Raw genomic sequence first — 17,029 nt, forward strand, 5'->3', positions numbered from 1 at the left:
AAGTGATCTCCGGCTTAGGGCATCTATCAAAATATTTGCCTCACCCGGATGATACTGAACCTTGAAATCATAATCACTAAGCAGTTCTACCCATCTTTTTTTACTTCAGATTCAACTCTTTCTGACTCAAGATGTACTGTAAGCTTTTATGATCTGTAAAGATCTCACATTTATTCCCATACAGGTAATGCCTCCACATCTTGAGTGCAAAGATTACAGCAGTCATCTCTAGTCATGTGTAGGGTAATTCAACTCATGCTTCTTCAGCTACCTAGAAACATAAGCAATTACCCTGACATTCTACATCAACACACAAACTACTCCCACACGGGACGCTTCACAAGACACTGTGAAGTCTTCATTACTGGTGGGCAAAGTTAACACCAGTGCTGACGTCAACCTTCTCTTTGACTTACAAAGCTTTCTTCACACTAGACAGGCCAAACAAACCTCTGATTCTTTCTTTTCTTGGTCAACCCGGTCATAGGAGCAGAAACTCTAGAGAAGTTCTGGATGAACCTCCTGTAGTTGACCCGCCAAACCCAAAAAGCTCTTAATCTTTGTCACTATAATGGGCCTGGGCTAGTCAGCTACAGCTTCAACTTTCTCGGGGTCTACCTCACATCCCTTTTTCCGACATATCATGACCCAAGAAAGATATGCTCCTTAACCGGAACTCACATTTGGAGAACTGGGCATCCAAGCCGTGCTCTCCTAGGGTCTACAACATTGTCCTCAGATGATGGGCGTACTCTTCTGCATTTCTGGAACTCACCAAGGCATCGCCAATGAAGACAATAACGAAGGAATCCAGAATCTAACTAAAAACTCTATTTATGAGTTCCATGAATGCTGTAGGGGTATTTATTAGCCCGAACGACATTACTAGAGACTCATAATGCCCATATCTGGCTCATAATGCCCATATCTGGCTTTTAATGCCGTCTTGGCACATCTTCTTCCTTGATCTTAACTGATGGCACTACAAAAAAATGGGCTATCAGCGACGGATTTAGCGACGGAATTCTCATCCGTCGGAAAAAAAAAAGTTAGCGACGGATCAGCGACAAATACTTCATTTTGATATTTCTGACGGATTAGCGACGGATTAGTGACGGATTTTAAAAATATTAGCGACGAAATTTATTCCGTCGCTAATCCGTCAGAAAATGAGAATAATATTAAAAAAAAAACCTAATCCCTAATTTCTTTTTTTATCTCTCCCTCTATTCGTCTCTCTCTCTCTATTCGTCTCTCCCTGTCGGCGCCCTCTCTCCCTCTCTCCGTCTCTCCCTCACTATCCGTCTCTCCCCGTCGGTGCCTTCTCTCCCTCACTATCCGTCTCTCCCCGTCGGTGCCCTCTCTCCCTCTCTATCCATCTCTCCCCGTCGGCGCCTTCTCTCCCTCTCTCCGTCTCTCCCTCTCTATCCCTAATTGCTTCCCTCTCTGCCTCTCTATCCCTAATTGCTTCCCTCTCTCCCTCTATCCGTCGACGCCTCTCTCCCCTCTCTATCCCTAAGATCTTTTAGTTGGATCAATTGTGTGGGAATTCAATTTGGCTTTAATTCTCAGTACAAATCAACCGATCATTTTGCTCTCTGTCGCTCTACATACTCCGATTGCTGTTCAACGAAAAAAAACTCCGATTGCTGAAGGTAACAAGTTTCTTTTAAATATAGTACTTAATTCCATAATTTCTTTGATACCGTTTGTCTGTTTATTCAGATTTTATGGTAGATTTGCAATCCTCTTGATTTTTTTTTATTTCTCAATTATTTATTTATTTCCCTTTACCTTAGATCTGTTCATGATAAAAGAGGTGCTTTTGTGTGTCTCTCCTTGTATTATATTTTTATTTAAAATTCAAATGGGAAGTTTCAAATAACTTGCAAGGCACTGTTGCACTCCTAATATTAAACTATTAAATTAATATTAATTTTTCCATATGTGTTTGATGATTAAGAGGCATGTTTAAGCATAAGGGAAAGGGATTTAAATTCTGGGTTATGAAGAAAAACACTTGGGATTTGCTCAAAATCTCCCAACAACAGAATTAATGCATAATCTCTAGGAAATTTGGTGAAGCAGAACAAGAATGGTATGGTAGATGGGTGTGGGGTATAATTATGTATAGGTGAAGGAAATGGTTTCATAAAAGGATGGTGGAACTGGTTTAGCCTTTATGGGCAATGGATCTTGGCTCAGATGAGATTGCATTTATAAATCCTTCTTATCTCCATTTAAAAGTCTCAACTACTTTAACATGGTTTGGTGGTTTGCCAGAAATTTTACTTGAAACCTTTTCAACCGGAGTAGAAAGGAAATTAAAAATGGCAGATAAGAAATCTCACAAATATCATACATAAAGGTAAAAATTCTGGAGTAGAATGGACTTCTAGTGCAATAACATATAGAATACATTTGGACCTAATCTAAAGAAGAAAAGGCCATATTTCTGCTTTTCATTTCCTTATTACTGTATATATCCATTTTAATTATGAACTGAAAAGGGTTGGGGGAATTAACAGAAGGGTAAAAGTTCAAATCCACAAGCTTATGAATTTGGAGTCAAACGAGGAAGAAAAACTCTAACATAATGCAAATATGTTTGTTTAATTGTTTCCACATCTTGAGCATTTCAAGGTGAAAATCCAATGCTACAGCTTTTTATTTTCTTTTGGGTTTATGTTATGTGATGAAATCGAAAGGAAAGCTATGTACTTGCATTGAAAATGGTAAAAGAAAATTTTGAATGGCGAGAAAGGATAACCACATTGTGTTCTTTTTTCTGCAGAATAAGTCTAAAAATTGCATCTATCCCATAAATTCTCTTGTAATACCCAATAATACAATTTATATGGGCATAATGAAAGATATTTTCTCTGTTAGAAAAAAAAAAAAATTATGTCCATAGAGATAACACTTGTAGTAAAAATTTTCATTTTCTTGTTATCCTCTTGTGGTTTCTTTCACTTTTCCTATTTTTTCTCTGTGGTGGGAAGGAATTTTGTTAGCCAGATTTTCCTATTTTTATTTGAATTGTCTAATTAGTTAAAAGGGATTGCGAGTTTTCTTTTTCTTTTTTAATTTTTTGTCAATAAATAGATAAATTTCATTTCAGCAAGCAATGAGAGGCTTATGTATGAAGCCAATTCAAAAGAGGTTACATGAAAATGGGCTTAACAGGGCAACTAAAGGAAAAAATAAATTATAATTTATTATATAAAAGAAAATCAGTTAAATTAATAGTAAAATTTTTATATTATATTCAATTAAGAAAAGAAATTATATATATATATATATAGTAAATTTTTACAATATTTTACATATGGTAAATAATAGTCAATTTTGTTAAGTTGACAGATTGAAGATTTCTTTCTTATAAACCCATCAAACTTCTGCATTTTTTTATGGACTATTCATCCACCTGGTTCGTGTCATTGAGCATTTCTCCAATATTTCTACTGCTGGGTTACCAAACTTTGAAGCTAATAAATCCACTTAAAATTACAGTTAAATTACGGACATAGGCTAGCTGACTGTACAAGCAGATACGTTGCTATGAGAGATAGATAGATATATACAGAGAGAGAGAGATAGAGGATTGATTATGACTTGCACAATTTGAAAAAAAAAAAAACTGGATGTACCATATAGCTAGAAACTTTCTCTCATGATATGGTTGGAATTCAATTGATTGGCCACTGCCTTTGTGATAATAATAAGAAGACACTAGTAGAGCACTAGAGATTCTACCTTTCACAAGCAGAGGTCAATTTGGTGTTGTTAACATCTACTCAATTCTGTTACACTGTAATAATTGGATAATATATATTGTTTGTTTGTCTTTATTGTTTGTTTTAATATTTGATTATGGTTTTATATATTGTTTGTCTTTATTGTTAATTTAAACTTATGGACTATTATTTTTTTCAGATGCCTCGAAGAGCAGTATCATCTAGAGGTAGAGGACATAGCCAGCAGCTCTCTATAAATGAAACAGATGAGGCAGTACAGGTGCAAGAAGAAACACTGGAGCACACTCCACAAGCATTACAGGGGCAAGCAAATGCATCATCATCATCATCAGTTCGAACTAGAGGTCCGAACTTGGGACATCCTATCCCATCAAACCCGTCTGATCGACAATTGATTAGATTGAAAGGAAATGTGTAAGTCATATACAACTTTTTGCTATTGATTTAATATGTATTATTACTTACAACTACTCATTATATATAAAAATATTGTAGTTTTTTAGATTCCACAGTTACTAGATCAATCACTAATGACATTAAGATGCGCTACACTGCTCCATGGAAAACTTGGTCAGAAATACCTTTAAAGATAAAAGACGAGCTCTTCGGACTTTTTCGGGTAATTACAACTTATATTCTAAAATTTCTAATATGCATTTTAAGTTTATTAAATTTACATAACACTGATTGTTATTTGTAGAGTCGATATATATGGGATGAGAGTGAAGAAGATATGGTTCGAATTGCTTGGGAAAAAGTAGGTAAAGAAAGACTGCGAGACATTCTTAATAGAGTTAGGAGCGAATTGTTGCGCAAGCACAAGAAGACAGATGTTGCTTATTTATACAATTTAGGACCAGATTGGATGGAGGCAGAGATATGGAATGAACTTGTTGCATATTGGAGTACACCAGAGTGGAGAAAGAAATCAAAAGCTGGTAAAGCAAATAGAAACATAGAAAAAGATGGGACTATTACGAAACACTCTGGTGGTTCAATAAAACTGGAGGTTCATGAGAATAGACTGGTATAACACTTTTGTTTCTTACTTTTATTTATACAATTATGTTTTTATATAGATGATTAGAAATTATTTGTGCATCTTATGTTGTGTGATTTTTTTTTTTTTGTAGGCAAAGAAGTTAGGTAGGCAACCAACTCAACTTGAACTATTTCGTGCCACTCACACAAAAAAGGGAAGTCAAGGTGTTTTCATTGATGAAAAATCACGACGAGTTGATGTAAGTTACTTTTTGCTTGTTTATTGTTATCACATTATTCTTCTATTTGTTATGTTATCATTAGTTGTGTATGGTTAATGAAATATTTATTATGTTTTCTTTTTTTACTTAGGGAGCTTATTTGAGTGCCATTGCTGAGAATGTGAATGACAATTGTGAGAGTCAGTCTACTTTTGATTTGAATAAGTGGATTGAAATTTCTGGAAGTAGTAAAGGGAGGGTTTATGGTTTTGAATCTTCTGATATTGCAAAATCAGGAACTCCAACTACCTCTTTCTCATGTACATCAGCTCATCCTGGAGGACCTTCTCAAACTATGTTTTCTTTAGAGGAGGTTGAACAAATATTAGAGCAAAATCGGATCAAAATGAAAGAAGACATGGAGCAAATGCAAGAGCAAATGCGAGTGCAGATTGAAAAGCAAATAAAAGATCAGATGAAATCATTGAAGAACAAGAAAAGATCTTCACCGCATAACACAACTGCAGCTTCTACTTCCATATCAGATGGTTCAACAAATTCATAGATTAGTTTTTAATTTTATGAACATTGTTAATTATTATAGATTTATTTTAAATTTTATGACCATTGTTAAGGATTATGAATTTTTTTTCAATTTTATGAATATTGTTAAATATTATGGATTTATTTTAAATTTTATGAATATTGTTAAGTATTATGAACATTAATTATAATTACTATGAATGATATTTGATTCATATTAAATATGATTATTAATTATAAATTATTTGATTATACAGTGAATATCTAAATAAAAGCAGAAAATTATTTTTTGTGATCGAATTAGGGATGGATTTGTGAGGATATTTGTTAAAATGTGTTAATATTTTCGACGGATTTCCGACGGAACTTTTCCGTCGCTAATTATTTCCGACGGATTAGCGACGGATTACGCATCACGTGAATTAGGAATTTCCGACGGATTTAGCGACGAACAAGTTCGTCGCAAAAATTTCCGACGAAATTATCCGTCGGAAAAGCCGTCGCAAATTTATCCGACGGAGTTTAGATCCGTCGGAAATCCGTCGCTATTATTTCCGACGGAATTCTAATCCGTCGGAAAAAATTAGCGACATGACTTTAAGCGACGGATTTGAGTCCGTCGGAAATCCGTCGCTGAAAGCTTTAGCGACGGATTTTTTACTTTCAGCGACGGAATAATCCGTCACTGATAGTCTGTTTTTTTGTAGTGTGGTACCCGGATTTCATATCTATCTTGGAAAGACAACCAGCTCTTGCTAGCTGGTTTAAAATAGATCGTCGATCCAAGGTAACAAATACTTGTTCTTGGTAGTGACTTTGTTCAACTGTCTTTAGTCGATATAAAGTCCTAGGGATCCATCCTTCATTCTCATAACCAACACTAGAGTACCGCAAGGTGAGGTACTAGGTCGGATGAAACCCTTGTCTACCAACTCTTGCAACTGCTCTTCCTACTTCTTTAACTCTGCAGGTGCCACTCTGTAGGGAGGAGTAGGGACGGGTCTGGTCCCCATCATCACTTTAATTTAAAACCCTATCTTCCTAACAAATGGTACACCTCGTCTGGGAAAATATCTAAGAACTCTCTGACTACTGGCACTGAGGTGGGTTCCCTGACTTGACTCCTATGCTCTCTTACACGAGCTAGAAACCCCTGACAACCTCTCCTGAGCAACCTACGAGCCTGTAGGGCTGATATCAAACCTCTAGGTATCCCTACTCTGTCCCCTCTAAGGATTACCTCTGATCCATCCTAAACTCTGAACCTGACTACCTCGCCTCTGCTATCCAAGGTAGCACCACGAGCAAATAGCCAATCCATCCCTAGAATGACATCATAATCAGTCAAATCTAAAACCACTAGGTCGGCTGGAAGGCATCTACTCACAACATACTCTGAACTATACCGGCAGACTGACTCTGCCGCTGATGGATCACTCTTGGGTCCACTGACCCAAAGGGGACACTCTAACCCAGAAGCTATCCAACCCACTCCATCTACGGCTCTCAAAGCAACAAGGAAAGAGAAACACATCGGGGTTCATTAAAGCATACACATCAGAACATAAGAGAGTGAGATTACCTGTCACCGCCATGTTCGATGTGTTAGCCTCCTGCTGAGTCATGGTGAAGATCCGTGTTGCAGCTGATGGACCTTCCCCACGGGAACGTACTAAAGAAGGGGCTGTCTCCCTTCCTCTGCCTTGACCATTGCCCTGAAACATGGCTGGAGCTACTGGTTGAGCCATACTGTCTGAAGCTGTCTGCTGGGACTGTGCCAACAAAGACGCAGTAGGACACTCACGTGCCATGTGCCCCTCCTGTCCGCACCTGAAACATGCTGTTTTCCCAATCCAATAGACTCCCTTGTGCGATCTACCGCACCTCGTACATCCGGAGCCATCCGAACCGGAGCTCAGGCCATCACCTATTCCCAGACCAGACTTTAACTGGTTCCAAAACTTGTTCTACTTCGACCTTCTGAGGCCTCTGTCTCCCTTTTTACTCTTCATGGTAGCCTCACTCAGAGAGGAGAGATTAACATCATTCGTCCCCGGGATTTTGGAATCCGAAGACTGTGCCACAGACTACTTAACTGTTCCCTGAATAATGGCACTAACCTCTATCTTTCGTGCTGCATCCACAATAGCGTGGAAGCTCTCCCTCTCTGCTGCAAGGATCAGGGAGGAATACCTAGAGTGGAGTCTCATGTATACCTCCTTGCTTTCTTCTGGTCCGTATCATAAGCTTGCCCCATATACGGCAACAACTCCAAAAACTTATCTATAAACTCATCTACACTCATCTCTTCCGTCTGCCTCAGCTGCTCAAACTCAATCATCTTCAGCTCTCTGGAACTATCTGGGAAAGCCCATCCTGCAAACTCATTGGCAAACTACTCCCATGATAAGCTCTCCAACCTTGGGTCCACATAGTTTTTGAACCATTCACTTGCCTTCTTGCATTTCAATGTGAACCCTGCCATCTGAATGGCTCTACTGTCACTTGCTCCCAATTCATCAGTTATCAGCTTTACCGTCCTGAGATACTCAAAAGGGTCATCACCTGTTTCAAACTTGGGGGCGTCCAACTTTAGGTAATCCGTCATCTTTACTTTACCCCCAACTGATGGGTTAGGTTTGGGTATCTGGACATCAGGGACTATTGGTTCTGCTGGTGGTGGAGGAGGTGCAACATTCCCTGGGTTAGGGTTTGCTGGACCTGGGTAGAAGGATGCGGGTGGAAACATGGGGTACTGTGGGTATGGTGGGTAAAAGGGAGGATAGGGCATTAAGGTGGGGTATGGGTTGCGACTGGAGTAATCCGATGTACCCCCCATCGGATACCCTGGGCCCTGTGGATAGGGTTGGTACTGGGGTGGGTGAACAAAACCCGAGGCCGGAGCGCCTCCTTGGGACACTCCCATACCCTCTGCTGACATACTCATGCCTAGACTACTGTCTCTTCTCTAATCATCCTCCTCTGTTTCCCTCACCTCTGCTGACATTCCGCCCAGAACTGATCTCCTCCTACTTGCATCAAAAGACCTTCTAAGGTCCCTTGATGTTCCTTCTCTACTTGTTCTACAAGACCTTGCCCTTTGCAGAGCAGGGGGATGGGCATCCATACCCTCATTCTCTGGCGGAGCTCCAGTCAATCTAGCAGATTGACGAGTTCCTCTCATCCTGCTTTTTGGAAAGCACAACATATACACATAAACATTAATATCATATGATCCATGTAGAAACACATGAACCCTCATCACATACATGGCATATCATTAATGCACATGCATTTAGTCATGGCATTACACATCATCATCAAGACAGGACTCCACATCCTATCCTAATGGACATGACTTTTCCTATTGTGCTTGCCCTTCTATAACCTCTATGAGCCCGACACACTATAGGTTCGACCATATGAACCTAGGGCTCTGATACCAATCTGTAACTACCCAAAAATCGGACCGCTACCGATGCTAGGATCCAGATCGACTTAAGGTCGCCGGGACCCGTAGCAAGCCTAACATACATCCTGTATACCTGTTAATCCCATACATGATCATACATATACATAAAACTTTAAACTTTCTTTCATTCACCAAGCTTAATCTGTGCATGCGCATACTCATTATCATAAAACCCCACACTGGAGCCCTCATCAAATGCTCCAATAGGGTAACATATCATACATTAAGCTTGGTTTACATAAACATCATCATTGAAACATTAACATAAAATCATGTATCAAAAGGGATTAACCATACATAACTAGGGCAAAGCACAACTCTAACCATAACATGTCATTACATATCCTTTATATTACATGACTCTATTTTACATTACATCATATCCACTACTATACTATTACATGTACATAACCATAGTCAAAACTTGTTGACCACCTGAACTATCTCTGTCCCTGCAAACCTGGGGATTAAGGGAGGGGATGAGCTAAAAAGCCCAGTGAGCAGAACAATAAAACAGTTTATTTAAACATATGCTTTCATGAAATGCATCACAACACAAACAATACACGTCAAGGATGAACTTGTCACCAATAGCCCTCTACACATTCCAATGGTGCCAGGGGCGTAGAATGGGCCTCACTGGTCTTTCCCTTACATAGCATAACATAACATGTCCAACTATGCCAGGAGCGATACGGCCACACCTGGTCTTCTCTTTCATATAACAAGTCCAACTATGCCAGGGGCGATACGGCTACACCTGGTCTTCTCTTACATGTAACATATTGCCAGGGGCTATACGGCCACAGCTGGTCTTTCCATCTCATATCATATCATATCGTATCATATCATATCATATCAGAGGGCTAGAGGATCATCCAATATCCATCCACATCATCATCATCATATTATGCAATGCAGCATATTCGTGAATTTCTAATGCAAAACAACCTATTACATATCATGGCATTCTTGATGCATGAAACATGCTAAAAATCCAGTTACTTTCAAATAAAAGGGAGTTATGTTCTACTCACCTCTGGCTGACGCTTTACTAACTCTAGAGCAGCTACCTCACTGCTGAACACCTCGATTCCTCAGGTCCGATCCTACACAGGTGGACTCAAATGAGGGACCAAACATACTCTATCAGGACTCTAAACATCTCCCCAAAAACCCCCCTAAAACACCACAAAACAATCATAGAAAACTTGTAAAGGAAGGCTGAACAGGGCACTTTCGGCGGCCGAAAGTGGTTCCAGAGCCAAAACTCATGCATCTTCGGCGGCACTTTCGGCAGCTGAAACTCCCTTCCAAAGCCGAAAGTCCAACTTTCGGGGGCAGGGTTCGGCAGCCAAAACATGCCACCACAGGCAGGTTCGGCGGCCGAACATTGCTTCGGCTGCCGAACCTGAGTTCTTCCAGAATGGCAGAACTCAGCCTCTCAATGCATAAATGCCTCCCAAACTTTCCAAACTCAAACACAACACTCACAAGCATGCATAAACATGTATATAAGCATATAGGGGTCTCAAACTAGCCTAAACCCTAACAAACATCACATTAAACATGCATAACAACACATAATACCTCATTTAACTCACATAACCCTAACATGCACATCCATACAACTCATGCATTAAAAACCCCTTAAGCCTTCATAAAACTTTCTTAAAATATTGTAAAAGATGAGGATCTACACTTACCTCTTGAAGATCGAGGGTTGGTGCGACCCAAACTTGGAGGTGTGGAGGAAGAGAGCTCCAAAGGTCTTCAAGCTCCAAAACCTTGATTTAAGCTTAAAACTCTTCAAAACAAAGATAAAACTCATGAAAACTTGAGGGATTTGAAGGAAAAGCATTAAACAACCAAATTAAACAACCAAAGGAGAGCATGAACTCACCTATGTCCGAAAAGAGAGAGAAAACTCACCTCCATTCCGTACAAGGGACCCTTTTATAGGTGGCCGGTCAACCACCTTCGACGGCCAAAGCTGCTCCCGCAATTCCACCACGTTCGGCAGCCGAACTTAGGGTTCGGTGGCAGCAAAAGGAAGCCACTTTCGGAAGCCTAACGTGCCCCCTAAACAGCCCCATGTTCGGCGGCCGAACCTGGGTTCTTCCCTCATTTGTCTTTTCTTTCAAAACTCAATTTCTTTCTCATTCAAAACCTTAAAATACTTAAAAACATTTTAGAAAACCTTTATTTTACCCTTCTAGAAGGCTCCGACATTCGAGATTTTCGGATTCCATTGGAGATTCCGCCGGAAAGCTGGAATTCCGATGTCGGGGTCTAGCCGGGTATTACATTCTCCTCCCCTTAAGAACATTCGTCCCCGAATGTTCCTCAACTAGCATAAGTATAGAAAAACATAACATGAACACATAAACTCTAACCTTAAAAGAGATAAGGATATTGCTGGAGTCTGGACTCCCACGTCTATCAGGTACATTCCTCCGTACTGTGGTGATTCCAAAATCTTTCACCATCGGAATTTCCCTATAAAGGACCCGAGGTATATAGACAACCCTGGGACAGAAGAGAGCAGAGACCGCCCCTACATCGGGTCCTAAAAATAATAACCCTCCTTAACACCTCCCAGGCTGAAGTGCTCGTGGCAGTACAAGACAAAGAGTTCCTTCAATGGCCCAAGCCTATGAAAGCGGAAGCAAACTAGAGAGGTCCCGACAAATATTGCCAGTACCACCGCACTCACGGCCATGACACCAATGATTGTTACCAGCTGATCAGTGAGATTGAAAGGCTGATAAAAAGGGGGCATCTCCGAAATTTTGTGTAAAAACACGAAGGAGATAGACCTCAGCAAAACCCTGTATCGAAAATGCCCCAAAGATTGGGAGCAAGACCAATGAATGATGGCTCCAGTGGGACCATTAACATGATTGTCGAAGGAACGGGAGGTCGGATGAGCAGGAGGGGAAAGAAGAGAAGCCGAGATGGGGATGGAAGCAGTAGTGAAGTCATGCAGGTGGTAGAGCATTCTCCTGTGGTCATCTCTTTTCCCGAAGAAGCCCACGACATTCAAATGCCTCACGATGATGCCCTTGTCATCGAAGCTGTCATCCAAAACTATTGAGTCTGAAAGATCCTGGTTGATGATGGAAGCAAAGTAAACTTATTGTCGTACAGGGTCTTCCAGCAGATGGGGATACCAGAAGAGCAGCTGGTGAGAGATCAAGCCCCGGTGAAGGGGATCGGAGGAACTCCAGTAACCGTGGAAGGTAAGGTGAAGGTGGCTTTGTCTCTGGGAGAGCCACCCCTGTCTCGGACTCACTATGTCATGTTTTTGGTAGTGAAGCTCCCTCTAAGCTACAACGCGATACTGGGAAGGCTTGTGCTGTATGACTTTGAGATGGTAACCAACACTAGATATCTGACCATGAAATTCCCAACAGAGGCAGGGGTAAGAGTAGTTCGAGGGCGTCAGGAGGAAGCAAGGGCGATATACATGGCCACGGTGGCAGAACCGAGCTCGGCAGATGAGAGAATCAACTCAGAGGTCATGGAGGTCAGAAATGAGAAGAAAGAAGCCAGGAAAGAACCTGTGGGGGAGCTGGAAATCTTCCCTTTGTCAGAGGGAGAGGCAAACAAAGTTTTTAGCCTCAATGCCGGCCTGATTGAAGAATAGAAAATGGCAACAATGGCTCTAATCCGAGGCCATGCCTCAAGTTTCGCTTGGAAGCCATCTGATATGCCGAATAGACCCTGAGGTGATGACCCACAAGCTGAACTTTCTCTCCGGGGCAAAACCTGTAAAGCAGAAGAAGAGAGTGGTTGGGAAAGAAAAGCAGCAGGCCACAAGGGATGAGGTGCAGAAATTAGAAGAAGCAGGATTCATTAGGGAGGTCATGTACCCACAATGGTTAGCAAATCCTGTACTAGTGAAAAAAGCCAATGGCAAGTATAAGATGTGTATAGACTTTACCGATCTGAACCAGGCTTGTCCCAAAGATTGTTATCCCCTCCCCGATATTAATAAAATGGTCGATTCCACGGCCGGTTTTGATTATATATCGTCCCTTGATGCAATGACCGGTTATCAGAAAATCCCAATGGACAAGTCGGATGAGGAAAAGACCTTATTCATAACAGAGGATGAGACTTATTGTTATAGGGCCATGTCCTTTGGGTTGAAAAAAGTAGGAGCGACATATCAGAGGCTGATGAATAAAATTTTCAAGGGGCAGATAGGAAGGAATGTTGAGGTATATGTAGACGATATGGTAGTAAAGAGTCAAACCTTCCAGCAGCACTTGGTAGATCTGAAAGAAGTGTTTGGGGTACTAGAGCAGTACAGAATGAGGTTGAACCCTGCTAAGTGTGCTTTCTTCATCAAAAGTGGAAAATTCCTAGGATACATGGTCAGCGGAAAGGGTATTGAGCTAAATCCAGAGAAGGTGGAAGCATACTAAAGATGCCCGAGCCGACCTGCGTGAGAGATGTGCAGAGGCTCGCAGGCAGAGTGGTAGCACTTAACCGGTTCATGTCAAAATCAGTAGAGAGGTGCTTACCATTCTTCAGGAAGCTGAGGAAAGTCCCAAACTTCGAATGGACTGAGGACTGCCAACAAGTTTTCAGAAATCTTAAGCAGTATCTCAGTTCACCACACGTGCTCAGCAGTCCCATAGCTGGGGAAGAACTCCTTATCTACCTGGCAGCCTCAGAACAAGCAATAAGTGCCGTGCTGGTAAGGGAAGAAGGAGGAGAGCAGAAACCAGTATTCTACATCAGTAAGGTGCTCAAAGACGCCGAGGTCAGATATTTAAACATAGAGAAGTAGGCATACGTCCTATTACTTGCAATGAGGAAATTCAGCGTATACCTGGAGAGCCATCAAAGGTTGGTAATGACAGATCAACCCTTGAAGAAGATCTTTCGCAGACCAGAGACGTCAGGAAGGATGCTAGCTTGGTCTATTGAAATTAGTCCATATTGCCTGGAGTACCGACCTCGAACAACTATCAAAGCCCAAGCTCTTGCTGACTTCTTGACGGAATGCTCCTTTAACGAAGAACAGATGGAACTTGGTAACAAGCCCTCAAGCACAACAAAGGAAAGGAATGAGGGGCAGCCCTCATGAGAGTTCAGCTGGAGATTGTACGTAGATGGAGCGTCTAACGCTGGAGGTAGTGGTGCAGGAATAATGTTGAAAGGACTCGAAGGGTTCAAAGTTTGCTATGCCTTGCGGCTCGAGTTCGGTGCTTCTAATAACATAGTAGAGTATGACGCCTTAATAAATGGGATGTTGATAGCGAGGGAAGTAGAGGTAACTGACCTCACAATAAACAGTGACTCCCAGCTGGTGATCAATCAGGTAACAGGGGCATACCAAGCTAGAGAACCCACTATGCAAAAGTACCAGGCAAAGGTAAAAGCTGTAGAGGCTGAGCTCAGCGAGCAGGGAGTTACAGTGCAGTATCAGAGAATACCCAGAGAAGAGAATGAGGAAGCGGATCTTCTCAGCCGTCTGTCTAAAGAAGAATTGGAACAACTTCCAGATGAGGTGTACATACAGCACATCAGCATCCCTGCCTATGAGAGGCCCGCCGCAATAATAGAGATTGGGGAGGGGGAGAACTAGATGACCCCATACCTTGAATATCTAGAAAAAAGAAAACTCCCTAAAGATAAAGCTGAGGCAAGGAAAATTGCAGCCCGAGCTGCCAATTACTAGGCAGTAAGGGGGACCCTGTACAAAAGGGGGAAGTCTAGCCCGTGACTCTGATGTGTAAGCCCCGAAGAGGCAACCAGGGTTATGGAAGAGATTCATCAAGGAATGTGTGGAGCTCACGAAGGAGCAGGGACATTGGCGAACAAAATTTTCAGGCATGGATACTACTGGCCCACAGTTAAGAAGGAGACAGAAGAATTTGCCAGAAGATGTGACGTGTGCTAGAGGTTTGCCAACGCAATCAACGTCCCAGCGACCCCTCAATCCAGCATATCCAGCCCGTGGCTGTTCTCACAATGGGGTATATATATCCTGGGACCTTTCCCCAAGACCACAGGACAGAAAAATTTCATAGTAGTAGCTGTGGAATATTTTTCAAAGTGGCCAGAAGCTGAGACTATCCTCACTATCACAACAAGAAAAATGATAGACTTCGTTTGGGGCAACATCATATGCAGATTTGGGATACCGAGGGTGCTCATATCAGACAATGGCAAACAGTTTGACTGCAAGACCTTTAAGGAGTTCACGAGAAACATGGGCATATGGCACAAGTTCTCCTCGGTGGCCCATCCTCAAACCAACGACCAAATAGAGGTAACGAACCGAGCTATCCTCCAGGGATTGAAGAAGCGACTGGACGGGGCAAAGAAGAACTGGGCAGATGAGCTCAATAGCATCCTGTGGGCATTCTAGACCACCCCTCGGACGCCAATGAAGAAAACACCTTCTGTATTGGCATTTGGCACTGAAGCTGTGGTCCCCATTGAATTGCAAGTCCCCACTCACCGAGTCCAGTTCAATAACGAGGACACCAATAATGACAAGTTGAGGAGTAACTTAGATGTCCTAGAAGAGATCAGAGAAAAAGCCCAAGTCTGCACCGCTGCTTATCAACAGAAGGCAGCTCGCTACTACAATCAAAAGGTCAGGGAAAGGTGCTTGAAGGTAGGAGATCTGGCACTAAGAAAGCTGGAAGCCACAGGAAAGAGAGCTGCAGTAGGAAAGCTAGCACCGACCTGGGAAGGCCCTTTCAGAATAACCAAAGTTGTTAAACCGGGTGTATATCGAATTGAAGACCTACAGGGAAATTTGGAACCCCACGCCTGGAACATCCAGCATTTGAAGAGGTATTTTCCTTGAATATACAGACAGTGTAAATGAACACCTGTACTTTAGTAAACATGAATGAAATAAACAGGGCTATTCGTGTCAAAAAATGTTATTTTTATCATTATGTGTCTGAACTCTCCTCAAAAAAGGAAAAAGAACAGGCACTAAAAGAAGTGAGGTGGGTGACCGGTCTCGGAAAATGACCCCGGAACCACAAAATCGGCTGAGATGATGAAGCGACAGTAAGGCCAAAGAGCCTGAATCTTGTGCAAGACCTTAGTGAGGTAGGTGACCGGTCTCGGAAAATGACCCCGGCAACACAAAACCGGCTGAGATGATGAAGCGACAGTAAAGCCAAAGAGCTTGAATCTTGTGCAAGACCTTAGTGAGGTAGGTGACCGATCTCGGAAAATGACTCCCCACACCACAAAACCGGTTGAGCTGATGAAGCGGTAGTAAGGCCAAAGAGCCTGAATCTTGCGCAAGACCTCAGTGAGGTAGGTGACCGGTCTCGGAAAATGACCCCTGGCATCACAAAACTAGCTGAGATGATGAAGCAACAGTAAGGCCAAAGAGCCTGAATCTTGCGCAAGACCTCAGTGAGGTAGATGACCGGTCTCGAAAAATGACCCCGGCACTACAAAACCGGCTGAGATGATAAAGTGACAGTAAGGCCAAAGAGCCTGAATCTTGCATAAGACCTTAGTGAGATAGGTGAATGGTCTCAAAAAATAACCTCCGATACCGCAAAACCGGCTGAGACGATGAAGCGATAGTAAGGTCACAAAACTTGAATCCCACACAAGGCTGAAAGGCCCAGAAACGACAAAACAGGCTTGAAAAAGCTAAGTCGCGAGCAAAGTGATATGAGACCAAGCTAAAAAGAAAGCAGAGGTCAGCTAATGAAAATAATGGAGGCTGAGCTGGCCTCAGGGTGAAACTAGAAAAGGGGCCAGTCCGACCCCACGGGACAAGACACTTCAAGAAGCAAAAATCACCCACTCCTTAGCTCAGCTAAATAGATGAACTTGCCATTTAGCTTGGACTATTCCATAATGAACGAAGTACTCAAACAAAGTAAGAAAGGTAACAGCCGAGTGCGCGGTCTAGACCTGGATGATTGCTAGAAAGGGGCATGGAAAAGGGGTTGGATGCTTCGAGTCCACAACAGAGGCAAAGATTGGAAATGCCTAAGGTACGAAAACTGTTTTAACCGACTTATCTCTCTAAATGTTATATATAACCGAGC

General features: G+C 42.0%; 1 protein-coding gene across 1 annotated transcript; it reads left to right on the forward strand.

The window, feature by feature from the left end:
• The first annotated feature begins 4,491 nt into the window (after positions 1-4,491).
• Positions 4,492-5,525, forward strand: LOC122724810. The gene is made up of 3 exons (XM_043960666.1): positions 4,492-4,785; positions 4,892-4,999; positions 5,112-5,525. The coding sequence occupies exons 1-3, from the start codon at positions 4,492-4,494 to the stop codon at positions 5,523-5,525; spliced, it is 816 nt and encodes a 271-aa protein (XP_043816601.1).
• The last annotated feature ends 11,504 nt before the right edge of the window (positions 5,526-17,029 follow it).

This window comes from Manihot esculenta, chromosome 10, assembly GCF_001659605.2.
Source record: "Manihot esculenta cultivar AM560-2 chromosome 10, M.esculenta_v8, whole genome shotgun sequence".
Classification (NCBI taxonomy): Eukaryota; Viridiplantae; Streptophyta; class Magnoliopsida; order Malpighiales; family Euphorbiaceae; genus Manihot; species Manihot esculenta.